The sequence below is a fragment of the Pocillopora damicornis genome, chromosome 4, assembly GCF_964200805.1.
Source record: "Pocillopora damicornis chromosome 4, jaPocDami1.2, whole genome shotgun sequence".
Lineage (NCBI taxonomy): Eukaryota > Metazoa > Cnidaria > Anthozoa > Scleractinia > Pocilloporidae > Pocillopora > Pocillopora damicornis.
This window is the reverse complement of record NC_142673.1, coordinates 23,846,113-23,872,692: the sequence shown is the minus strand read 5'-3', so window position 1 is coordinate 23,872,692 and position 26,580 is coordinate 23,846,113. Positions and strand designations below refer to the sequence as shown.

The 26,580-nt window shown below is 39.2% G+C and overlaps 3 protein-coding genes across 3 annotated transcripts in view; all 3 read right to left on the bottom strand.

Moving 5' to 3' along the window:
• Positions 1-619: 619 nt before the first annotated feature.
• Positions 620-17,952, bottom strand: LOC113683467 (uncharacterized). The gene is made up of 15 exons (XM_027200706.2): positions 17,820-17,952; positions 13,865-16,527; positions 13,000-13,113; positions 11,878-11,977; positions 10,320-11,591; positions 9,564-9,629; positions 9,119-9,289; positions 8,352-8,449; positions 7,459-7,588; positions 6,169-6,275; positions 5,714-5,809; positions 5,107-5,269; positions 4,666-4,746; positions 3,586-4,040; positions 620-3,332 (listed from the first exon to the last, which is right to left on the bottom strand). The coding sequence occupies exons 2-15, from the start codon at positions 16,448-16,450 to the stop codon at positions 3,195-3,197; spliced, it is 5,577 nt and encodes a 1,858-aa protein (XP_027056507.2). The 5' UTR covers positions 16,451-16,527; positions 17,820-17,952; the 3' UTR covers positions 620-3,194.
• A 702-nt stretch (positions 17,953-18,654) lies between these two features.
• On the bottom strand, positions 18,655-21,491 carry LOC113683475 (uncharacterized). The gene is made up of 2 exons (XM_027200720.2): positions 21,351-21,491; positions 18,655-20,437 (listed from the first exon to the last, which is right to left on the bottom strand). The coding sequence occupies exons 1-2, from the start codon at positions 21,427-21,429 to the stop codon at positions 18,966-18,968; spliced, it is 1,551 nt and encodes a 516-aa protein (XP_027056521.2). The 5' UTR covers positions 21,430-21,491; the 3' UTR covers positions 18,655-18,965.
• Positions 21,492-23,935: 2,444 nt separating this feature from the next.
• Positions 23,936-26,580, bottom strand: part of LOC113683476 (uncharacterized) — a 3,215-nt gene continuing 570 nt past the window's right edge. The window contains exons 2-6 of the mRNA XM_027200721.2: positions 26,389-26,580; positions 25,644-25,782; positions 25,116-25,211; positions 24,718-24,798; positions 23,936-24,462 (exon numbers count right to left, since the gene is read on the bottom strand). The exon at positions 26,389-26,580 is cut by the window's right edge and continues 284 nt beyond it. Of these exons, the coding sequence (XP_027056522.2) occupies positions 24,332-24,462; positions 24,718-24,798; positions 25,116-25,211; positions 25,644-25,782; positions 26,389-26,580 (639 nt within the window). The 3' untranslated portion in view covers positions 23,936-24,331. The remainder of the gene's footprint in view (positions 24,463-24,717; positions 24,799-25,115; positions 25,212-25,643; positions 25,783-26,388) is intronic.

Here is a 26,580-nt window from a genome sequence, read left to right as displayed (position 1 = left end):
TCAATAGAAAAATCTTGAGTCTTAAACCTTTAACTCCCATGAGTGACCAAGACAGAATTTCTCCTTACAATATCAATACAATATCAACCAGGTGAGTGATGAGAATAAAGAAAATATCAATTTGAGGATAATTAGTTGATCCACTACTAAATTCTCTGAACTAACATTATAAGAATTGTATGATTGACAGTAAGGAGAATTACAAATTTGATTTGGGAGTTAAAAGGTTAACCCTCTAATTTCACCCAATTTCTCCCCACGGTACCACCCATGAATCAAACATTAAGGTCTTAACAATATAGGAAATGATGGCGTATTCAAGAAGCCCTTGATTGTTCGATAAATTCTCTTTGTAAGTGCTATAGGAAATGTATAGAGAACAGAGGGTAAACTTGCATACTGATGCTAGGGTGTAAAGGGTTCAAGACGGAACGGCTCATTTGGAGATTTCCGCGAAATAATTCAACCCCTGATAATGCCGATCATAAACTATTGTGCTATTTCTTCATGATTGTCAAACTGTTTGGCAGCTAAATTTGCCAATGTTGGAGATAGATAGATAGATAGTTTATTTGTTTCACCCAACGAAAAGTAAACATAAGTACTGAAGACCCTGTGATGCAAATTTCGAAAGTTTCTTTAATAAAGGTATTTTAATATTATTTAACGGGTGTTATAACAAAGTAATTAGTGTAACTATGCAAAATACCATTAAACATACATAGTCAAATATATGCCGTCCGTTACATTACTTTTTACAATTAACTCTTTTCAAGCAAAACTGATAAGTTTCATCCACAAAAGTTGTGTTATACACATTGAATATTTTAATTTCTGTTTTACGAAGTTTAACTTAAATCATTACTTGAAAGTTTATTGAAATCAAAATTATACCATTTGATCATAGAGAGGCAAAATGTGTAACTCCCTTCACAAAAGCTCTCAACCCTATAACCCTGCGCTGAGTATGGGCCACGGGCATTTTTATTTAAAAAATATAATTTACTTCTAAGCTCTTAATTGTCTGTCCTAGTTGCAATAACCGCTGCTGTACAATCACAGCATGTAGCATAATAACAACCCTCAACAATTTTTTTCCTAATCGTACTCATACGCAAATGTAGGTTTCGGGCAGAGGTCAGCTTGTTGTTCCCAGTGTCCCTCAGAAGCGAAAATCCCGCGGATTAGGAGTGGAAAGGGGTGGGGGTGGGGTGATGACAACAGGGGTGGGGGTGGGGGTGGTGGTGATGACAACAGGGAAGTTGAATCACTAGAGACACTAGGATTTAAAAGTATTAAGTAATGGAGAAATATTTAACGACGAATTTGACGATTGCAAATCGAAACACAGGGATATGAAAAGACAGCGAATAAGAGAAGAGGGAGGATGTGAGGACACTTTGGTTAGCACGTCATCAAAGCTTGGACAATTGTCTAGAGATGATGTCAATCCCCACCTCCAACCCTTCCCCCTCTTCCCACCCCACTCCCACTCAAAGGTGGGAGTGGAATGGCTTAGGTACTCTGACAACAAGAAACCGACCATTGACAAATAAAAGGATAAAAAAAATCACATTGACTGGTTAATCCGTAACAAATTTCCTTCAGAGAAGGTCATTCCTATCGGACGGCTGAAAACGGGCTCACACTGTGCCTAACAATCCACCCACAGCTAACATATTACTTGAAGTCTTCTTTTACGGAATTTACATTCATAGCTTTGCAAATCATTTCAGACCCATTGGGGTCATTTTCATTATAGCTGGTTAGTTGTAGGTCAGAATATTGGCGTTCGATAGGCCAGCTTTTCATTATTATGTCTATTATTGCATGTTTGGTTGTCTCTTCAATTAGCAAAAGCGATTAACTTGTTAGTTCTCACAACACCAATACAAAATCTATCAGAAAGGTAGTAAGATAAGACAAACACATCAGTTGAAGAATATTATCTTAATTTAACATAAGTGGGCCATACTTGATGGAATAAGTACGGCCGGAAAAAGCCATATAGCCATGTTTACGGCCCTGAAAAATGCAAAATGCAAAATGCAAGAACGAAGAAAGACCGGCTGTCACATAATGTGGGATATTTAACTGGGAAGGAAAGCTGGACACTCGAACATGAAGTACATCACGACTTCGTGCCAAACATTTTCCCGTCCGGCCCTTTCACTCTGTCAATAGGCAGATAATGACATTGATTCTCTTAAACATGTTACAAAAAAAACCTATGGTAACTAAAACGGACAGTTACCTGTCGGATCACTGGAGTGAAAGGGCCATCAGGAAATACCCTCCCTTCAAGTACCCACCACATGATTATTTAGGGAGTAGTCCTTCCTTTCATGTGAGGTGTGATAAACTTAGAAACGTTGTATAAATTTAAAAGTTCCTTTAAACTTTTATGGTTGTCGAACAACGCTGATTAACAAACTTTAAACACTAAACTGTAAACTATACGTAACTTTTATGAACCTGGTATGGGGAAAAACAGCTTAACCCTCCCACCCGTTAAGGGTTGTATCTTTCACAAGCTTCATTTTCGAGGCTGGGTTTTTGTGAGTGGTTGGGTAAGTTAGTCACGGGGCTAAAGATTGGGGGGACAATTCTATCTACGAAAAAATCCCTGCAGTAATAGGCAGTATACGTCCGAACAAATAAATGGCTGTATCAAAAGTTCGAAACAGACGAGTACTATTTACTTCGCTACAAAAATAATCAGATAAACATTTTGTTTTTATCATTTAACTTCTAACTTAGCGAGATCAACCATCTATTTATCTGCTTGTAGAGAAACCCAGTCAACATTGCAGGCACCAACTTTGCAGATTTCTTAGATATCATGCACAACACTGTTACGAACAGCCAGATATGTGTTATGTATTTTCTGGGCCGCAATGATATTTATATATCTTTGAATAACTGCATTATAATTTTTTTTGAGCTTTACCTGACCTGGACGGAGATAAATGAGACCAGCCATCAAAAGGCAACATTTACACTATCCTTATAACTAAACATAATTACACAATTTCTACATAACTCTCTGAAGGTCACTACTTGGATACCAGGATTACTCTTTTATCTACACATGTAAATTTATCCTAAATATCTACTTTTTAATAAATGCTATAACCAGTTAAAAACGTTTTCCTTACGTTTCCAGTGCAACATGGACGTACCACTAAGGAATACTACTGTTTAAGAACACTGACATAGAAACTCATCACCAGTTCTCCCTCAAAGACCATGGGAACCTTGACCGTGTGAAGAACCATTTGAAGAGACCGGATCAAAGCTGTTGGCAAATTACTGGGACCTACAGACCATTTCTATACAGGAATAGAAGGATGCCACGTGTTGAGTAAATCAGTAAAGGCAGTTGAAACCAGAGTTTATAATAATCATGATCACAACTTAGAGGTCAAAATTCGAAAGTTCCTCGCTCCACCTTTGTTGGAAAGTTGACAGTTTACACAAAAGAATCATTCATACAAAAACTATTCACAAAATATAGTCTCAGAGCCCGACAGGCTAGCGAAGAAGATGTTGCGAGCACTGCACTTTTTATTACGCTTCTCTTACCTTGTAACTTGGTTTGAGCACAACACGCAATTGCAATTCCTCGGTGTCGCCTGCTTTCATTTTTTTGGAGTGTTTCATGAGTGGCTCCGTACATGCTTGACGAATGTCTCCTTCCAAGACTCGCAGGATCTTGCCGTAGTCGTCAAACACTTTTCTCAAAAGTTCAACCTCGTCTCCAAATCCCGAGTATTGAACATTGATGGTTGCGTGGCCTGGAAAAGAGGCGGTCCCAGGCTCTTTTGGTGTCGTATCCTCAGTGGTCGTCCTCATAGGATAATGTTCGCTGTTTTGGGACGGTGACGGTAATACGTGATAATTAACGTCTGCCATCCAACGAAGCTCAAAATGAGCGATATCAAATTTATCGCCCAGAAAGAAATAACAATTGGTTTTCCCTTGCAAGCTTTGTCGGAGCTTAAGCGTGTGAGCCTTTGAGAAGAAAATCAGGACGCCATCTGCAAATGAAAAATGTTAAATCTTACCCCAAGCTTCAAACAACGAAAAGAAGATCAAGTAGTTCTCCCAACCACTTGATATTCAATTTTGATCGACAAAGAGGTCCGTAACCCAGCATATCCTCTGAGAGGAAGACACAATTTTATTTTTCATCATTACCAGTTCCCATTACACTTCTAACCAGGCAGTAATATATCATAAGAGTACGTAGATATGGAATTTCTCTTGGAAGGTTCAACACGATAGCTCACGAGTGAGCCTAGCAAAAGAGTGAGATATAAGATGAACACGAGAAGAGAAACTCCTTATCTTCAAGCCATCACCTATCAATGTGTTTGTTATATAAACACCCTAGGCCTTTACTGACAGGAAAAGTTTTATTTGTTAATCAGTGAACCTGAGAGAGTGTTGCGGAAGGTAAGTGACGTGTTAGCAGCTGATTGTTGATATCAAACACACGTAAAAAATAATCATAATTGTACACGTGGGCAGTTACGGCTTTTCTCATGGCTGGAAATCCTTCTAAAACACTTCAGTTTATATAATAGAATGGTTCCCCTGTAGGACACCCTTGTACATTAAATACCCCACAATGTGCTGTCTATCTCATTCCTTCACCCTTACCGTCCAAAAGCTCCCCTCCAAAGTTAAGAGGCGAGGAAGCATCAACTCCGAGATGAAGCAACACAAAACTCAGACCTACAACTGAGAAGCAAAACCAATTATTTAGATTGTGAAAAAAAACCTCGTTTGTTTGTTTGTAGTTTTTTTTTACCTTTTCGTAACAACGCCGAATCGAAAGAGTGAATTCTCGAGTGAGCCGCGCGACCCTTGAATGCTCTAAAAGCGTGGATTCTCGAGCGCGCGGCCCTATGAAAGAAAAGAACTCTTTTATCCGAAGGTATGTAATATTCATAATAATCTCACAGCTAACATCCGATGAAAAGTAATATGGATCGTGAATTCACCCATCGTTCACTTGAATACCGTGAGCAGATAAGATTGATCAGTGCGCGAACAGTTTAAAGGAGAGAATTATCAACGTGAAGTTTACTATCTATTTACCTGAGGTGTTATTTGTGTTTCCGAACGATTTCACTGTCTTTTTCCCGTTTTCACCGCAAACCACAACCTTACAGTTATCCAAATATGGCGGTATGTCAGCCAAAAGAGGCACAGTGGCTGTTTGATCTTCCTTCTTTATCAGACGATCCAAGAGACCCACAACCTGGGAGAATTGAGATGGTAATCAATGAGTTAACCTTTATGACGGTCGTGTCTGGAGTGTCACGCAACGTTCCTCTTCTTTTGGGGGGGCAGTGCGTGACATGCCAAAGAAAAGCTGCGAAGTAGACTACAATTGGTATTGTGCGTGGTAGAGGAGCAACAGAAGCAGCAGCGACCTTTTCATGACGCGCAAACGTGCAAAAGTAGCTTCAATAAAAACCAATGGTAAAGAAGGAGAACATTGAAACGGGTTGCACATGACGAACTTGGAAACGTTTTTGGACGCACCGAAACGCAACACGGCTCCTTTAACCCTTTACGCCCTAACATCAATATACAAATTCTCCATTCTGTTCTCTATACATTTCCTGGGGTGCTGACAAGGAGAATTTGTTCTTGGGGGAATTACACAATTCAACGGATAACTATGGAAACATAAACATACCGCGCTCTGCCCACTTTTGGGGATCTGTAAGACAATTTTGTTTCCTTCCTTAATCACATACAGGCCAGGAATCATAGCCTCGGGCACGCCGTTTTTCTGGAAAGGAAATACGAAATAAATTAAACAAAGAAAGAGAAAAATCATCACCTGTCTCATTCTATTTACTCACGTGGCGCTTTCTACATTGCTGATCCTAGCCTACGTGTAGCCCTACCCTCCTTCCCAGCAATACGCACGATAGCCTGTGAGTAGACCCTCAATGTCAGCGCTGCTGGACGCGCATTTCCGCCTATGGGAAGAATGGAGACGAGTCGCGGGAGGGTTTGCCGGAGGTCTGGCACTGAAAATGCCAGACACCTTTCAAACCTCTTTCAGACCGCGCTCGTGATCGTGGTTGCGCTCTGAATAAAAAGTCGTCATCTGTAAAGAACAAACGGAAAATGTAACATACGTACCAAGTATTTGTTCATGGCAAACACAGTGTGAAAAAATCTGTCGTCATGCTCGTTACCGAGAAATATTGGCCTTCGGTCTCGATTATTCCACACAGGAAACGGGTAACCTGTTTAAGAAACAAATACCGCTATTTAAGCTGTTTGGAAAACAATAATCTTTACAAAACTGAGTACCACGTCATGACATAAGAGGTAACAACGTAAAAGTTTGTAGAATGTATTTATGCTAAAACACCCTTTGGGTCTGTTGACTCTCTAAATTTTACGGATTACGCGCGAACCTCCGCTCTTTTTCACCGAAATTTCCCTAAAGAAATTGCTTATGAATTAAAAAAAATTAACGCAATAAACCTCAGCTTTGTTACAACCAAGGTAGATTTCTGACCCGATATCTGAGGTGTAACTACTGTACTGAAAAGACTGAGCGCTTCACAGACCTTGTACGCACTATTCTGACACAACTTAATACGAGTAAAACTCTTTTCGCAGTTTTTCCATTTTAATTTATTATCATAATAAATAAACGAACTGTGGGTAATCGATTTCAACACAGGAATTCACTTGATAAACCTCAGCTCTGTTATAAACAAGGTAGATTTGCACAAAACCCGATATCTAAGGTGAATCTACTGAAACGAGCGATTCACAGACTAAACACCATTTGAGGGTTTTTTTGGACTTTCGACAATTGAAGCCCTGCAGGCACCTTCCCGACGTAAATTAATCCTTTCACTCCCAATATCTAATTAGTAACTCTCCTTACTGTCTGCTAGACAATTCTCATGGAGTAATAATAAAAAGAATTTGGCATCGAACCAACTAGGAACTCTCTAATTGACATTTTTCTTTATTCTCGTCTCTTGTCTGCTTGATATCGTATTGACATTGTAAGGAGAAATTCCATCTTGGTCACTCGTGGGTGTTAAAGAGCAAACGCGAGTAACACTCCTGTTCACCGCTTTTCATTTTAAGTTATTTTCAAAATCAGCCAACGACCAATTGTGGCGTTGATTGTAAATAGGCCTCGAACTTGTGTTAACTTGCGAATAATTTATTGTGATCACCTTTCGTCACGTAATGTTATGTAAGTAGCTATGCAAATAAAATTAGTTATCCATGATACTTAGGTTACATAGGGTTGGATTTAGTTCAGTAAGCAAGAGGTATGACTCTAGCGATTAAAGTTTTTTCACGTTTTTTAAAAACGTTGTTCACTACTTAAACACAACACTAGTCGATAACCGAATGGTACTCCACTTATGTAAAGCGGAATTACTCCCTTGAACTTACTGTTCATTTGATTTCCCAATCGAAGAAGAAGCCTGCTTGGTGTAAACATGGCAGCAGAAAGTTCCGACCTTTTCACCAGGATTCCGTACAAGAAAGGTGTCGTGATTCCTTTTAATCCCATAGGTTTGGGCTGTAATGGCACATTTAATAAAACGTATTAATATAAATATACATCAATTATAAGATGCCCCTAAGGTGACAGCCCTCTCCTCTCCCGTTTTCCTTTTTTCTCATTATTATCATAACTATTGTTATACATATTATTGATATTATTATGATGAGACTCTGATCTACTTCACAACAATTTGCGAGGTCTTTGGCCAGACTTTAATAAGCAGTTTACAATTTTGAAAGGAAACTATGTAGCTGCCCCCAATTTTGGAATCAAACCCGAACCACAATAACGGGAACTAAGTGCACTACTCTTTGAGAGAAGTGCGTGGGCTCTTTAACGTCCCCTGCTAACCAGCTCAGAGAAGAAGCAGGAGACGGGGCCTTCAGTTCATCGTCCTCGTCTGAGAAGATTCGAACGTCTAACCATTTGCAGATGTTATAGCAAAGGCAGAAAATCCTCCTCAGTTATCTCAAGTCCCGTCTGAAGCTTGGGCCCTCTCCATCTGGGACAGTGACCACACGGTAGCCTGGCGCTCTTCAACCTGAGCTGACCAGGCGGTAGCTTGTTCCACGCGTTTAGGAATTAGAACGAAGCGAGATAATAAACGACGCGATAGTACTGGAAGACTTAAAGAAGGAGTGAGGCTTGGGTCGAGTCCCTCGTTTTCATTCCTCCGCTACTATCGCGCTGTTTACAATTTCGCTCCGGTTTACAAAGTGAACACCTAGAACAAGCTTACAAGGCGGCGGTGATTATTATTCACTAAATTAATTCTCACCTTAAGTTCACTGGAGACAAGAATAAAACCAGCATCATCTGGACTGTCAAGAAACTGGTTGTTGCTCGACAAATAGTTACAATGGTAAAAACGATAATCTAACAAGACAAACAAACCAAGTTAGACAAATAAATACACGGGCCATGAGGAAATCGCAATTCTTTTGACCCTTGCCGACTTTTGAGCAGAGTTATCAGTTTTAAGGAAACTATTAAGTTGCGTCGGCTGGTAAGTGACACACTTAGTGAGTCATTCGATTATTAACAAAATGTTGATTTGAAATATTGAACGGTTGACGTTGCGAACGTTCTTGATTCTTGGGTCGGAAAACAGTGTTTAGCGCTGTCCGTGCTGGTCTGTCCGTGGTTACTTTTCTGCTTTCCTCAACCCTTACTGATAATAACTGATAATCGATTAGTAAGTAATACTCCTTATTGCAGCGGCAACGTTGTCATAAAAAATAGAAAAAGGAAAAGAGGGATAAAGCCAAAGTCGAATTTATAGGCATATAACAGACGCCATAAACATGTCATTTTCTTTTTTACTTTTTGGAATCGCTTTGAATTTTTCAAACAATATCTGATATTCCAAGAAGTTTGAAATAATTTTTTTGTGTGGAGATTCTGTGAAAATTGTTCGGCTGTTGGGCACATGGCCAGATGGTAGCGTATTATGCTAAAAAGTTCCTATTTGGCTTTTTCCTCTTTTGTCTTTGCTTTTTTCCTATGACAACGTCATTAGGTGTATCCTTGCTGTGAAGTACTCACCCAATTTTGAAGCAAGATGTAAAATGCCTCTATAGACCCGCAAAACTTCTTCAGGAAAGATTTCCTCCTTTTTCCGTATTTCCAACAAAACCACTACCTCCAAGTGATTAAACTTGGTGAGACCCTCACTCTGGTAGCACCACACTGTGATGACTTTGTTTCCCTCTTTTACTGGAACGAAAAAAAGAAAAAAAAATAGTCTAACTATGATCAAACACTGCGGCAGAAAAGTAAGTATTGGGAATTGTTTGTTTTTTTCTGGATGGTTAAATTTCGGGGTGAGGGAGTTTTCCTTACTCTCTTGTGATATTGTAAAAAAGTAACATTTTTGAATCAAAATAGGTAACCAAAAAAATTATAAAGCTTAGTTAAGAATACCCAAATAACCTCAAAATACAATGGAATCTTAGGCTAAGACTACACTAACTCTATAACAGAGACTTACATTTCATTTTCTTGACGTGAACGAGGAGGTCTGCTGTGGTCTGAACTGTTATGCCATCGGTTAGGTCTGAAGCGTCAAGAAAACAACCGAAAAATTTAGAGATTCAACAACTTTCGATTTCCAAGTATATTTTCATCATAAACTGAAAACTATTTCCTTTCACCTTAATTATCAGAGGGAATAGATAATTTGTTAAGAGGGCAAGTTTTTAAAGTTTAAAGTTTTTGAACTGAGATGCTGCGTCGGTGGGAGAGTATAACAGGGTAATTTAGTATTAGCGGAGCTCGCAGAGCGTAGCCCCATAATTATACAAAATAGTAGTAACCCATCAAGCCGAAAAAATTTGGATGTACGACCGTACGACAGTATGACCGACCGTACAAGGTGCTACTTTTAACATGCGTGGTAAACTGTACCGCGGGCACGCCAACGCTACGGCTTTGTTCAGTAGTCCAGTGGTCAGTGCACTGGGCTCCGAGTCGGACGACCCGGGCTCTAGTCCTGGCCGGGGAAAGGCGTTGTGCCCTTTGAGACGTGCGGGAAAAAAAATGCGAGCTCCACTATAAGGCTTGGCTAAATCTATATATTATCAACCGACTACATAACGTAAATTGGCCACCGTAAAGAGTTTAAAGGCTGACATGTTGAGACTTATCCCTTCGTCAGAGCACATGACAGAATTGTTTAATGTCAGATTCAAAAGACGATGAAAAACATAGTCATAATTGTCCCTTCCTTACGAGTGGCAACACTAACCTCTCAAATCTTTTGCTAAAGACTTCTTCTGCTCTTGTAATTTGCTCTTTCCTTGAGTTCTGTGACGCCACGTAATGGTCCTTCCTGCCCTTCTAAACGGTAGATTATTTTCTTTAGTGCTTGGGTCTGTTTCATCAGTAACAAGAACACTACCATCCGATTGCCTTGAACGTTGGATTCTGCTAAGACTTTCTTGAGATTGATGGTCTCCGCTTGAGCTGCTCATCACAGAAGAGGATACCCTTAGAGATGGTGAAGTGGTGGTAATCGCATGAGAAGGAGTGTGATCAAGTGCAGAAGTAGAAGGAAGGCTGTGGTTTGTAGTGAGAGCCTCTTCACCGGGTTCTGGGATAGTTTTCTGAAGTGACTGTGACGAGGGAGGTTGTATTTGACTTGAGGGAGCTGAACTTGAATTGCTGGAAACTTGATTATTTATGGTTGCGGCTGTTGTTGGTGTCGTCGTCGTTGTTGTTTTCACAGTTCCAGTATTGTAGCCCTGAGCAGAAAGGACCGCATTCTGTCCCACATGTTGTGGCAAGACACTAAAAGTTGTCACTGTCCCAGATGGAGATCGGTTTGAAACTGGGACTGTGCCTTTCAAACTGTCACTCGAGGTCTTAGGTGCTTCAGTTGTCCGAACCAAGGATGAAGTAGAAGATGGTTGGTTAGCAAGCAGCATAACTGGAGCCTGCTGCGGAATGAACTGCTGCCCTGGTGGATAGGTCATCAACATGGGTCCCCCTTGTAAATTAGGTGCAACAGGATTCATGTAAACAACTGGTACAGCTGGTTGTTGAACCTGAGAAGCAGGCACCCACATGTACTGTTTAGCTGGCTGAGCAGGTCTGGTATGACTCTGGGATCCTTGTAAATGGTTATTTGAGGGCACAACAGGTTGTGATGGTGTTGTATTATATTGAACTCTCCCGGAAGACTCTGGTGGCCATGTTAATGGCTGATATGGAAGAGACTGGCTTGAAACACTTCCCTGTAACCCTTGATTTACTGGCACAAGCCCACTGGACGTCGTGGCTGTCCTTGGACCTTGTGCAAGGGGAAGTGAGTTCCTCTGTGGCTGCGTATTCGCTGCTACAACTCCTGCAGGCAAGACTGAACTATGTGGAAGCAATGGTGAATTTCCTTGTCCGTTTGCGTTGGTCACTACATTTCTCTGGGACAACCCCTTTGGATACTGGATTGAAGCTGGCGAGTCTGATTGTTGCTGCAACTGTTCTTGTTTGGATGCGTCTTCCTTTGACTTCAACTGAGTTGCTAAGAAAAAAAATTAAACGGCGATAATTACCCTGTAACTCTCCAATCTGAGAAATTCTCCAATCTGGCTACTAAACATTTGATTGTAATTGATAAGGAGAATTTGGTGAATACTTCAGGGTAATAGAATGAGATAAACTCATTCCATGCTAAAGAAACCCTCACAAATAAAGTTCACATGCCCTTGAAATCAATCTTATCAACAACACATTCAAGATTCAGAAGGATGTTGGACCATTTGTGCCAGATTTCACACAAATTACGATAAAATTATTCAGGAAATTACCTTCCTTTATTGCCTTGGTACATGACTTACAAACTCTACCAATTTTGAACTCCAGGTAGGGAAATCTGGCTAATTGTGAACAGCAGGTGTTACAAAATATCTGGTTGATAGAAAAACAATACATATACTACGTCAATACTTTTTCATATCACAAAATTCCATTGCAATTGTTGTACAATTATCTTCATCAATTGTGACAAGCTCCACATTGCAGAAGAGAACTGGGCAATTGTATATCTTGGTGACTGGGTCACCATCAATAAAATTACTTTAAGCTCCTTGAACCCTTTACATCCTAACATCATTGTGTATATTCTCCATACTGTTCTCTAAATATTTTCTTGAGTGCTAACAAGGAGAATTTGTTTAACAATCAAGAAATCATAGAGGGGCCGCAGCCAGGATAAAACATCTTTTGAAATTAAAAAAACGATCTCTGGCTAAAACTTTTAAAAATACGAGCTTTCGGCTGTTTGCGCTACAGCCTTCAACGGGTAAAATGATAAAAAGGTAAAAAATACTAGGTGTGAAGTACAAAGTAAAAATTAAAAATGCTGATAACTAAGAATTTACCTTATTATCATTTTACCCGTTGAAGGCTGTAGCGCAAACAGCCGAAAGCTCGTATTTTTAAAAGTTTTAGCCGGAGATCGTTTTTTAAATTTCATAAAATCAAGAAATCCTTTGGTCAGTGATCATTTCCTTTATTCTCGTGACCTTAACCCTTTAACTCCCAAGATCTGATTGGTAACTCTCCCCTCTAGCTGCTACACATTTCCTACTAAATTAGTTAAGAGAACTTGGTGTTAGATCAAGACAACAACTTTTACCTAATAAGTTGGAATATTCTCATTGGCTGTTTGCTAGGTATTGTAAGGATATGATAGGGAGAAGTTTCATGTTGATCAGGTTTGGGATTTAAAGGGTTAATGTGTGATTCAGGGGTGAAACTACACGGAGAAATTAGAAGCTAGTCAGGTTTAGGGTTCCAAGGGCTAACAGATAACCAAGAGCTTTGAGAAGAGATAGCACTCCTAATGCAAGGATGCCCCATAGTTAGAGAAACTAGCCCCATGATAATCTTTCTTAATCTTTATCTCATAGAGTTGAAAAGTTGATTACCTTTCCACAACCTCTGCAATGATGTTTCCTGATAAAAAGTGTAAACTTTACTTTACAGCCAGTACACTTGGTGCAGGCAAAGTCCGGTATCCAGAAAGGGGCCACTTTCCCAGGCTAGAAAAAAAAAAGAACAAAAAACACCATTTTTCTTGATATCTCAACTTCATACAATCAAATACTTGACGTAATTTCCTGAACCAGTCCACCCATTAGACGACACAGTTGTAATCAAACAGTCACACATTAAGTCAATAAACTACAAATTTAATCTAAATTTTTATTTTCCTGACCCTTTAATCCCAAAAGTGATTTACATGTAACTTGTCCTTGTGATTCCAATATCTCATCTTGCCAAAGGGTAATGTGAACAAACAAACCTATCAACTTGAGGGTGTCACCTTGATATTACACCAAATCCTCCAATATAATTTACAACAAAATGCATAGCAGTCAGAAGGGTTGGATCTTTGGACTTAAAAGGTTCATTATATCTGATGGCCTAAATTGTATCATTCAATAACACGTGTTTCATTCAATGACTTTCAAAAATTTACCAGATAGAGAATTCTTTCAAACATCTGAAGAAAGAAAAATTATAATGAGAACACTTTTCAATAAATTCTTGAAATAAAAGCCATTGGTTGTAAGAAAGGCAAATTTGCATGTTTGATACCAGCAACAATAAAAAGATGCTAAATATTCCCATAATAAACTCAATAAAAAAAAGATTATTTAAAGCATAAAGTTTGACCTGCTAGTCAGAGTTCTATATCAACAAAAATGCTGATGCACTCTCAAAACAATCAACTTGAGGAGAACCCTTGCACAAAAATGGGCTACCTTGGACAATATATTATAAACTTACCACTTTTGTCTTGGGCTTGACTTTTTTAGTATCTGAATGGATTTCCCCACTTTCCTGCAGTGTCTTTTGTGGTTTTTGTACAACATGGCTATTTTCGTTTCTCTCCTGTTGTAGTTGAGGATTTTTGGTTGCTCTTGATGTTTCATCTATACCAGGTGGTTCAACATAATCAGCAGATGTGTCAGGATATGATGTCTCAATCAGTGTAACCATGGACTCGCTTGACAGTCTACGTCTAGGAGATCTGTGTGAGACTCCATTTATCTCTCCAGGGTGGCCTTCAGAAGAATGCACTTCAGCAGCAACTACCACTTCAGCAGAACTGGGTGACTTTTGCTCATGTCTTCTTCTTTGCTTGGTACTCTTTGGAGGATCTGGAGTGAATGGATTTGTTCCGCTGTCACCAATCCCAGGATCCTGGTAAGCCCTGAATTCCTTTGGTCTTGCACCCTGAAGTACAGTTGGCGAACTTGGAGGACCAAATAAAGAATATAGTGGTGGTTCTCCCATACCAGGGTTTAATGAGCTATCTGCTTCAACATCATAATGTCCAGATTTCTGAACGACCAAGTCTTTAGCAAAAGGATTGGTACTTGGGAAGCTGACGCTTGGAGATGCAAGTATGGCAGGTGATTGTTGTTCTGTTGTTGGAGACATTCTCTCTGCTGCTGCAGAGAAAGCCTTGTCAAGTTCGGATGAAGCCACCCATTCTGGTAATCCCTCAGATTTCCCTCCATCTTGGTGTTCTGAATATTTTTCTGCTGCTGGAATCTTGATTGTAGGTTTGTCATGCCCTTTGGAGTCCAGTAAATGTTCCCCACTTTCTTTGCCATTTGGTTGTGAAATGATAGAAATTGCTCTTGATAACAAACCACTGAGATAATTTTTCTCATTAGCATCACCTTCTTCAACATCATCTTTGTCCACAAGAAATGTACCTCCCTGGCTCATTCTCTGAAAAAGTGCTTCCTTTGTCTTCTTATCAATGCTTGGTGAGGCTAAAGGTAAAATGATTGGAAGTGAAGCATTAAATGCACTACTTTCTAGCCCTGGAACACTGGCATCACCATTTGATGAAGAGGTTGATGATGGCACAGGTTGAAGCACTAAAACAGGTTTCTCTTCATGCATGACAATCTGTGGTTGGTAGTAGAAAGGAAGTTTTGATGTGTGATGCTCTTTGCCATTAAGGATGCTGTCAAGGTTTCCATGGGTGGAAAGTATCGGATCTTTTACAAGGCTCAGGTTTTCAAGTGATGTCTGTGTGCCTGTTGAAGACAATGATGACATCCTTTCTAAGATTGGGGCAGTGACATATGGAGGTTCTTTGCTGACATCTTCAGGAATCATTTCATCATCTTTAACAGCAACTTCATCATCCTTAAATCCCGTCATTAGCAAGGAGGGTTGGGTCTCTTCAACCAATTGCTTTGCATTCCCTTTCAACTTTTCTGATTGATTAGCTAATGACCCACTTGGTACAACAGCCTCTGATAGGTCACTTTCACTTGATGCCACCACAGAATGTGTAGATGACACCATTTCATCTTCATCTGATGAAGATGATGATTCAGCATAATCTTCTTTGGATTTATCATATTCCACAGCTTCTGACTGGGGCACAGAAGATGCATGATACATAGAAAGTGTTCCCTCTAGAACAGAGGCTTCAGTGGTCTCACTTTCCACAGAAACAACTCCCACAGGCTCTTTCCCATCTACATCTTCAATCTCAGAGAAACTGTCCTCAGCTTTGCCTTGCAATAACTCAGGTAATTCTTCATCTTCGCTTGAACTAGCACATCCTGTCGAGGAACTCTCAGAATTTTCATGTGCAGTATTCGATGTTATTGCAAATCTTTCATCATTGTATGGAAATTCAGACATCTGCTCTCCAATTGGAGTGACAATGCTTTTGTCGACAGAATTAACACAACTATTACTGGTGGTCTCTCTGAGTTGATGTGCTGAGTTTTCATTAGTAACACAGTCATTTTTGCAATCCTCCTTTCCATCCAATAAGGCATTAACATCATCAATAGCTACAGCTGTGACACAATCACCAATATTGCCATCATCTTCAAATCTAATCTGATCTTCTATCTTATCCTTTTCATCAGCCACTTCAGAAAACCTCTGATCATCCTTTGTAGTGAAGACACTTCTACCTTCTGTTTCATAAGAATTATCATCAGTAGCTGCGTTTTCATCTGCTATATGGTTGTCTTTACCCTCTCCCAGTCCGTTAATGACAACACTGTCTCCCTCACTATTATCCTCTTCAACTTTCCTGACCTCATCAACTGGATCTAATAATTCAGATAATTGTTGAAGTTTCTCAAGGCCGTTATCATTATCACAACGGTCAACCTCTAAGGACGGTTTCTCCTCAGAATCTAGTGCTTCATTTGGCTGGGATGTCGACCTCATTAAGGAATCACATTCCTCTTGAGAAGCATTCTTCATAGCCACTGCAAGTTTCAAAGCACTTTGCAAAGCTTCTGGTGAAAATTTTTGACTCAAACTTTTGATCACATCACTAGTATCAGAATTTTCTGAAGTACCATCATGAGCTCCAGTTTCCATGGCTTTGCACTACTCTCACACAGGTACACAAACTTGTACACCAAAGATGTTTTCTTGTAACCTTGTCAATGGTTCATCTGTAAATTATGGGACAAAAAAAAAGGCACAGACTAAAGTATGTGTGACAGGCCCCAGATGTGGAAGAAGAAGAGGCCTCAAGGGAAATGTGGAAGAAGAATTAAGGTTCATTTCCCTCTCCCTATTCTCCCCTTTTACATTTTCCCTGTCAGTGCCTTGCTATGCAGGCTAAATAAATAATTCACACTGGCATTTATCTGAGCAAAATATGATGATAATTTGATCGCAAAAAAACTTGATATTTGACAGCTTAATTCAATACAAATCATTTGATGAATACCATGAATCCATGTTGACCAATAGTGTCAGTAAATACTTGGCCGAAAAATCACATCATATAATGTGGTTTATCACCACAAAATATCAAAGATTACTAGCTTATCAATAACATTATTGAACACTGAGTTTGCTCATGATCATGTTATTTTCAGTATTTACCCTTTCTGTATTTCTGAATTTCAGACATAAACATAGAGTCAATCCATTCAAATGCCACGCTGGGTACCAAAATTTTAAATAACTCTTATGTTGAAGATTGTTTTCCCGATTTCTTTCAAATTCGGCTTTGACGAAAAGAGAAACAATCGCTTCCAAAAGAAATGCCGGAAGTAAAATTAAACTCATGTGGGTGACCAATTTCGACGAAAAGAATAGCATTGTTTGATTTGTACCATCTTCAAATACCGAGAAATAAATCAAGACAGTAAAGGACAAAAAACATAGACGAAATCGGGTTTAAAACACCTCACAGAAACAACTGTAGTTCGTCACAGTTTTATCCCTTCGCGTTAAAACAGCTGAATTTTCCACAATTTTTCAACACTTAGAATAACCTGCACGACGAAAGCTTAAAAGAGATCTTTTTAAAATTAATTTGGGTAAACGTTCAACTGTGCTGACTTCACAAAATGGGCAGTAAATAATCACAGCCATTACACCAAGCATCTTGCGAGAGTGCTACTCCAAATAATTTGCTCCACTTAAATCGCTATGTGCTAACAGTTTATAACATAGCATTTCAAGACTTCACAAACAACGAAGAAAGGCCATTTTTCTTTAAAATCTATAATAGAGCAATGTATGGGAGAAAACAGCCACAGCTAAACACGAAATAGAAAAGGTTTTGCATCACAAGTTTTGGTCTGGTTAGACATTCGCTAAATTTCCGTGACGTAAATGAACGAACGCTACCTCCAAAACTCTTTTGAAACAATAGCAAACTTTCTCCCAAAGGAGACAAAGGAACGTATTGCTTTAAGTACATACGAACTTGGAATGGATACGAATTTACCTGAGTTGTCTGGTTAACACAGTGAGATGTCAGTAGCTAAGGAGCAAAGAGTGAAGTCCGCCATGTTTGCCCGACGATTTCGATAGTCCATAGCTTAGGTGAGGGTAGGGTGAGTAGCAATGGCCTCTTCTCCTGTGGAGGAGTCCTGTAGGTAGCATTGTTCATGCACGGAGCGCATCGGGCGTCGAAATTTTCAGATGATCTGAACATTTCTGCTGAGTTTTCACTTCGGAACCAATTTTCAAAATATATGGAAGTTGCCACTGGGGCTATATGATCTCCAAACAATACAGGAATCTAAACAAGGTCGCACGAATGAAGTTTCTGCAAATTTAAATAATTATATTCCTTATTGTCTGCCATGTCATGTAATCGTCTCCCAAGTGACGAACCACTTTGGTCTGTTTGCATATTCGGCGGAGAAACCAAATTATTTTTGCGAACCTTATTTGAGGAGATGGTGAACTCCCTTATGGTAATGCCACGCTTGCGATGTGTTTGGTTTACTTCCAGAAATGAATCGAGCTTGTAAAAAATTAAACTTAAAAGTTTAAAAGAAATTTTAAATTAGGATTGGTTTTCACCATGCTCGATAGATCTTTCAAAATACTCGAAAAGTTAAAACAAATCGTGATTAAAATAGCAGTTGGCGTTTTCACGCGTTGAGGCCATGGCTTTTTTTCTGTATTTTATTGTGAGATGAACAATCGCGCAGGGACGGTGGAGCCTATTTTTAACAAGGGCAGAGGGGCGGGGATTAAAAGCGTGCGCTGGCGGGGTAACTCCCTAACTTTCTTAATCCGAGTATGGCCCAGTTAAGAAAGTGCAACTCAGATTGATATGTCACATGTTTTAATAGATAAAAATGATTCAAAACAAAAAACTGCTCATCTTTTTTTCAAAAAATATGCCCCTCGGCATTGTTTATGAGACTTTAAGTGGGAATATTGAATCTATTTTGATCTAGTTGCAATCTAATTGCAATCTAGTTGCAATCTAATTGCAATCTAGTTGCAATCTAGTTGTAATCTAGTTCCTGAGCGCTACTCTACCTGATATGATATTCTAGAATGCAACACTAACGTTGTAACTGATTCGATTATAAAAAGCAAAGTGTGACCATATCATAGTCAGAATCATCGAGCATCAGTAGTTGGCAAACCACTTTGTTCCAACTTTATCTGACGATTTACCACGATTCTCGTGTTTACCAACGGTCCAGCGGGACATCTCTCTCAGGCCTTTGGTGGAAACGATCGTGAACCACCAGTATGCTCTTGGCTGCATCATCACCTCATTCGGATTGGGTGCTGACTGCATGCTCACGTGGTTAAGAGTTTGGGCGGCCACATGGTTTCCATCTGGTGACACCGCCAGGTTCTGAGCCTTGAATGAATAGCCTTGTTTTCTGTCTCCCTGCACACAGCGAACATCTGCTCCAGTCCTGACAGCGTGCACCAGATGAGTACGACTTCCGTTTACGACATTACCAGATGGATCATTCGACAGGACTTGCCCCCATGGTCTTGTGTCGATGAACCACTTCACCTTAAGTTTGTCAGTGGAATCGCCACGATGCTTATGTTCACCTACGTTGTACCTTGTCGCACGTACGGTTCCCGTGGTAGAGACCATCAACCAGTACCAATAGGCATTATCTTGGAATCTAGCCCAAGATGCCTTACTAACATGTTTCAAAGCCTGCGCTGTCACATGGCCATTTCGCAAAGAAAGGTTGTCAGCTTCAGTTGTGTAGTAATTCCACTGAGGCAACTGAAAGCGAACACGATGACCGGACAATATAGCTGTTGTCAGTGCTTGGCGCGATCCAGAAAGAGGCTTCCCATTTGCATCGTGTTCAAAGATTTCCTTCCAGCAGCCATCAACAAACCACTCCATCGCTACGGTATCCTGGCTATGGCCTCGGTCCTGGTGGGTTCCAACAGTCCAGCGTGACATGTCACGCGATCCACGAGTGGTCAACATAGTAAACCACCAGTACGCATTGCTCTGAAACCCTATAGAATTGCTTTTAGTACTACTGCTTATGTGGTCCAAGCTTTGCCCAGAAACGTATTCACCCTGGGAGGCAATGGCGACATTCTGGAGTGGGAAGGAATACCGTTTGTTGCTGACACACCGAATATCCTGACCCTTTTTAACGTTGCTTTCGAGATCGTATAAGACACCTTGGACTCCATTTCCATTAGCCTGGTGAGAATAAGACGGCTTTGGAAGAAGACCTGCCAATTGTACATACCATTCAATGCTTCTTCTTACTCTGTTGGTTCCACGATGCTGATGTGAGCCCACGTTGTACCTGGTCATCTCCATAATTCCATTAGTGGATACCATTACCCACCACCAGTAAGCATTATCTTGAAACCTATCCCATGAGGCCTTGCTGACGTGTTGTAGAAGCTGAGCAAACACGTGGCCGCCATGCACGTGCACATTGTCGGCTTCAGTGCTGTAACCTGTCCCAATGACGACACGCACACGTGCACCTGACAACACAGCAGAAACAAGCGAGCACTTCCAGCCTTTTACTGAGTTTCCGTCGATATCATGCGAGTATGCCAGTTGCCATGGTAACGAACAGGGCGCACACGGTTTGTCTTTAAGTAAAAAAAATGATTAAGTGAAATGTGGATTGAAGGCGTAGCTATAAGAAGCAGGGGAGGGGGAAAGGTGAATGAAACCAAAATCCTACTTAAAATCTCAGATAGTCAGTAAGACGGTGTAGAACCTTGCCAGACATGATTCTTTTGAATGACGTTATCTGTTTCCAGTAACTGTGAAACAGATGAATATACATTTTCCGCGGTCAATTAGAAAAATTATGCAAGTGTCAGTTACAAAGGAGCTTCCAAACACTCCACATACAAATTTTAAAGCTTTCAGACCCGCAGAAATCAAACAGGACAAAAAAAAAATGTGTTCACAGGCACATCTGATTGATTTCGAATGACCATCCATGTGAATATTTCCGCGAATGAGTTTGAGTATTTTTAAGTTTCGTGCAAGTTTCTTTGTATTTAGTCAGGTGCCAGTGAAGAGGGGGGATGAAATATCCCAAAAACTCATGTAAAACACTTGATATCACCCAGAGAGGGAAAAGGAGGTCACCTTTTTCTATCCTGTCAATGTCAGTATTCATTAAACACTCCTCTTTATCATTTAAATCAAGCAGAGATCAATCATAACAAATAATAACAATTTAAGATATCAGTTGCCGTATCAAATGATTCGTCACGCGGGATGCGTACGTGCTACAGCTTATCTTGGACTGGCGCCAAATCGTAGGACCTGAACGTTCTTCTACAACCGTTGATTAAAAGGCGGCACGCAAGACTACTGTTCATTGAGTTATAACTCGAGTCTACATTCTTTTGAAAGAGTAGAAAGAAAAAGCTAGCCTCGAAATTTCATAATAGTTACTACAATTTCGAATCATCCATTCCTAAATTTTCATGGCCCAGTTTGAATTCTATTTTCTACTTTTTGACATAAACGAAAACAGTTACTTACCTCGGTCGCCAGGCGGTGGAACAAGCCCTAATGCGATAGCAACTGAACTGAGTAAAAGCAAAATACAGATCTTCGACATAGTGATAGCCAGTCCGCTCTGTTTGTTACAACAGCTACTTCCTTTCGCTCGTCCGGTCGATCGAACATGATTTTACAAGATAAGCCTTCATTGTATTATGACGTAAGAGAAGGCAAGCCAATCAATATTTTGGATTTTTATTTCCGTAATTTTTATTTTCGTTCAGTCAGTAGTTTATTTATGTAAGATTTTACGCCAGTAACTAACGGCATAATTTCTTCCAATTGTTTTATTATATGCTGTAAGATTTTACGCCGTTAGTTAGTCGTACAGTTTATAAACTGTGTTAGTCACGTCGTTATCTAACTACCGGGGGGGGATGATATCACGTTCGTTGTACTGAAACACGCTGAAATCTTTCTGAAACGGTCTCAAACGCTTAGTATGGCCATATCTGAAGAAATGATGAAATCCTTACATAGTACATAACAAAATCAAGTAAATCCTCCAACGATGAAGGAAAAGGTCAAGTATTTTGTTGCATTTCTTGACCCATGTCTCTCTTCAAGACAAGACATATATGCTAGTACGTGCGTGCTTTCAAACTAACCCACTTGTTTCTAGAAAATTGGGAAACAAAATTATTCATGGATTAAAAACAAGGAGATTGACTGATCCTTGTTCCTAGGTACTTGACTGTAGTTGACTTCCGAATCTATTTTCAAATCATTTGCCTACGTGAGCCAGCGATCACGATCAATCGATTGAATGGTTTGCGAAAATATCGAGACTTGACATCCGTTGTGAGCCTTTCATGATCTAGCAAGCACCTGAAAAACATCTTAACCGTCCAGTCACTCGAGTAAAGTTAAGTTATTCATCGAGATGTTCTCGACATGACGTCTTCCGGTAAATGACACTTGAGGTAGTGATCGTGCTTTGAGCGATCGTTTCATCAAGTTTTTTTAATTTTTTTTTCTATCGGAATATGTTTTTACATATGATAAGCTAAATATTTACGCGAAAAAAATATCGTGTCATCGGCACATTCCAAACTAGTTTTGCTGATTCCTTTTGGACTTTTTAGCCAGCGAGCAATGAAATTGGAACTGGAATCTTATAGTCGTTGCGTATAATATGATCTATCAGTATGGCAATTATTGTTAAGTTACCCTCAGCACCCTTGGACGGTTAATCTTCTTGTTCTGGTCAATGATGAATATCTGACAAATGATACCATCCCTGAGGCCGCTGTCACAACAACATCTGGTAACACGAGCATCTACATCGACTTGACAGAGAGAGAATCTAAAACAAAGTTTCAAAAACCACAGACACCACAAACTCTCTTTCAGCGACCGAAAACAATCAAAGGAGAGTTAAAGGACTCAAACACAGGATGTGATCTTAAGTGGCGCAACATCAAGATGGCAAACGACTCTGAAGGATCCCCATTCCGATACAACTCATTCGAACTTACGCCTATCAGAGACGCTATGCATCTTAAGAGCCCGCGACTTACTGAACTAGAGATCTGAACTGGTCAGCAAATTTCGCATGGGAACAAATCTATCATGAGGGTTATGGTGAGGTCTGCCAGTGAAAAACACAACTCCCATCGTTAATGAATTTTTAGATTGGAAACTTAAGCGCCGCATTCTGCTGGTATGGTAAACCAGCAGTCTGTTATTCGCTTGTTAGTGCGTAAAACTCGAGTAACGACGCTCCGTCTTTAAAATCTACATTTTTCTCTGCATATACATGCATAGAGTGCTTTGGGATACCAACATCTTAGTCTTCAAATCTCAAGAAAGTGAAATAAAATGTCAGTGCAGTGTTTTGTTTTTTCTTTTTTTGTTTGCTTCTTAGGGCCATTTTAAATGGCTTCTCACTGAATCACCTGTCAGTTGGCTTTCAATAAACTGGCCTCGACATTTTCTTCGTAGGAAAGCCCCAGGAAAATCAACTAACAAGCAGTCGAGAGTAATTTAGAGAAAAAGGTTTATTAAAACGAGTAAGAAGTAAAAAATCATTTGTCTGGAGTGCATCACTATTTCACTTCACTCTGTTCGAGATTTTCAGACTAAGATTCGTTAAGAAGTTTTGTTATTTTGTGCACTTTATGACACCCAGTCACATTTTTTTTGTTTTTTCCTTCGCCTGTAATGAAAACAAAGACCTGAAAATAAAGACCCAAAAACAAAGACCCCACTATTTTCTTAATTTATCATGATTTTTTTTTCGCCAAAAATATCTAGCTCCAGTTTTAAATCTTTTTAATAATGATAAAGCATGCATTAAAACCTGGTTTTATGAACAAAGACCCGAAAACAAAGACCCTTATTTTCAAAATAACATGCCAACCTTGAAAAGGGCGTGATCTCCAACTTCTCTGACTCATCCGGAATTCATAAAAAACCGCGAAAACCGGTAATCTGATCTACGGTAATTATCATTCAGTAACCTTCGGTAACAACTAGTAAAGGATAACATCCTCTTTTGAGTCAAACCTCACTAAACAACCAAAATGACATTTATATAAAAAGAAAATAGGCATACGATTAAGTTTGGTAAAATTGTGACAATTTCTTTATTTTTTACTACTTTTCCCACGTGAAAATGGACTTACTGTTTTAGCGTATCAATGCCTTTTTAAAAAGAACATTTTTATATTGGATGAACTTCCTATCCACGATAGAGGACTGCTTCATTTTATCACAAAGACAAAAACTTGATTAAAAAGGAGAAACAAGTGAGTAGCATCTAAATTCTCCTCACAGATTCACCCCAAAATCACTTATTAAAGTTGTTAGAATAAAGGAAATGATCACCAACTTAAGAAGCTCTTGATTGTTACATAAATTCTCCTTGTCTGCACTTCAAGAATGTATGGAGAAAAGTATGGAGAATATGGATACTGATAGTAGGGTGTAAAGGGTTAATCAGAAGTTCAGTTGCGTTTTTAAAACTTGACAACTTCAGTCCCTTTTTTCTTTGGTACTCTGATGGAGGTACCTCCTGGGTCCTCTAACTCAGCATCTGCACTGTAATGTCCCTTTTTATTGTTTATGTATCCAGCATGTGTAGTGGTCACTGAAAAAAAATGTGACTAAAACTTTGACACAAATTCATCACTCTCTATTCAACTTTGAAATAATTTTCTACTTTTTAAAATATGTGTGGTGAAGTGTAGAGACCTATTTAAGACCAAAGTTTATATTTCTTGAAGAGTAATACTGCCTGAAAAAGTGAGTATATGATGTAAAATGATAAGCGAGAAAAAAAAACAGGGGATTTGTTCATAATGATTGAAAAAAATTCATTAAGGTAGTAACAGTAATTTGTCACCTGTGTTTGATTTGTTTCTAGCTAGTTCAGAGCAGTCCCTTCGAAAATGTTCCACTGATCCACAAATCTTACATCCTCCACCTGAAAAGAAAAACTTATCAGGATACACTTCTCAAAAGGAGAGGAAAAGGTGTACAAATTTTTATCACAACAACTAGACCCATTGCCATTCCCCCTTCCTTTTGTTAGGATTTTTTGCACCAATTAAAAAAACAATCAGCCAAAAAAAAAAAAAGGTGTTAGCGCTACACTTCACTACAACAGTTCGGCACAGCCTGCTGACATCAGTTTTATTTTTAACTGATTTTTTTTCACTTTCACAACAGACTTTCTTGAAAAAAAAGTGGGACTGCTTGTAGTCTACATAACAACAAAACCTATCTGAACACAAGTCTCACCATTAGGATAGAGTCCTTTAGGGTTGTCAGGGCATGCTCTTGCTATATGACCTGTTTCCCCACAGATAAAACACTTTGCAAAAGGAAGGTCTGAATCTATAGGAAACAAAAACATATGAGACAATATGTCAAAAAAATATACTTTCTTTAAGTCTCATAGAGGAACCAAGCAGACAAAGTTTCGTGTGTGCTTCTCTGGAAAAGAATATCAGTTGCTTGTTCCAAACATTAAACAAAAAGTCCACACATGACTCCAATGACCAAAATCATGAAATACTGAGGTGTTGCTTCTTCTGTTGGATGGAATGTCAGTTTCTCAGTGCAAATTTCTACCCCTTTCTACCCTGGATGGAAAATAGCATTGTACAAGTTAAGCATCTTGGTCAAGAACCAGAGTTGACAAAGGTCATGTTCAAGTGCTCTAAAGGATCCTAGCATTACAAAAACAAAACCATGACCTTTACCAATAAGTAACCAGACTTCTTGTTGTAATCTCCAATACAATCCAAAAATACTCAATCAACTTACTGTTTTGTTTGCTCTTGCAATTCTTAGTAGTGTGCTGTGAGGATCCACATTTGTAACAATTTCTAACACCAACTTCAGAGCTCTGTGCCATCGGGCATTCGGCAACCAGGTGACCAGTTTGACGGCAATGAAAACATGTCTGCATGCATTTTGATATGAAAGGAAAAATTACTAATGGCAAGGTTTTATATTATATCTTTCACCAAGCACATACTATTTACACATGTGCCTGTTCAGAAAACTCTGGCAATGTAAAGCTTAGCTTTTCAGAGAACCAGATTTATGAGTTAAGAAATAACTTTATAATCAGTTAATGTGATCATCCAAGTAGCAGTACTCCTAGAGAAGAATGGTTGTATAAGAAAGTTACCATTGATTTAATGACCTCAACAAAGGTTATCATTAGAGTTAAGTGTATAGTGACAATGTAAGGACTGTGACGACAGGTTCTAAAATTGAATTTATGAAAATGTAAGCCAAAAGGTAATCAAAACTTATTTTCAGGCACAAGAGAGTCCAATTGGTAAATTTTAGGCTCACACTGAGTAAAAAAAAATAGTAAAGTTGTTAAGATGTTTCTTCGCTTAAAAAATAATCCTACTCATGAACCATCACCAGCTGGGTGTATAAAACTGCTAGAAAGAAATGACACACATTTTTTTGGTTATAGAGGTAATTTTAAGTAAGGGTATTGGCAAGAATTCAAGTTATTCACCTCCTTCTTATTCACATAACCATAAATTACCTTTCCTTTTGCTCTTCGTTTCCTTCTTGCTTCGAGCTTTTTATCATAACTTTCCCTCCTACTTCCATCAGTGGATATTTTTCTATTCAGCTTTTTAATGCCTGTCTGTAAATAACCTTTCTTCTGAAATTTCTTGTTTCTCATTTTTCCACTGAAGTCTCTTTCTGATATCACTCCTGGTCTTTTCATTCT

Coding starts and splice junctions, on each gene's coding strand:
- LOC113683467 (XM_027200706.2), bottom strand. CDS start 16,450: ATGGAAACTGGAGCTCATGATGGTACTTCAGAAAATTCTGATACTAGT. Junction 13,114..13,864: donor TCAAGCCCAAGACAAAAGTG/GTAAGTTTATAA, acceptor TTTTTTTTCTAG/CCTGGGAAAGTGGCCCCTTT. Junction 5,810..6,168: donor TTGCCATGAACAAATACTTG/GTACGTATGTTA, acceptor TTTCCTTTCCAG/AAAAACGGCGTGCCCGAGGC.
- LOC113683475 (XM_027200720.2), bottom strand. CDS start 21,429: ATGTCGAAGATCTGTATTTTGCTTTTACTCAGTTCAGTTGCTATCGCA. Junction 20,438..21,350: donor TCCACCGCCTGGCGACCGAG/GTAAGTAACTGT, acceptor TTTTACTTAAAG/ACAAACCGTGTGCGCCCTGT.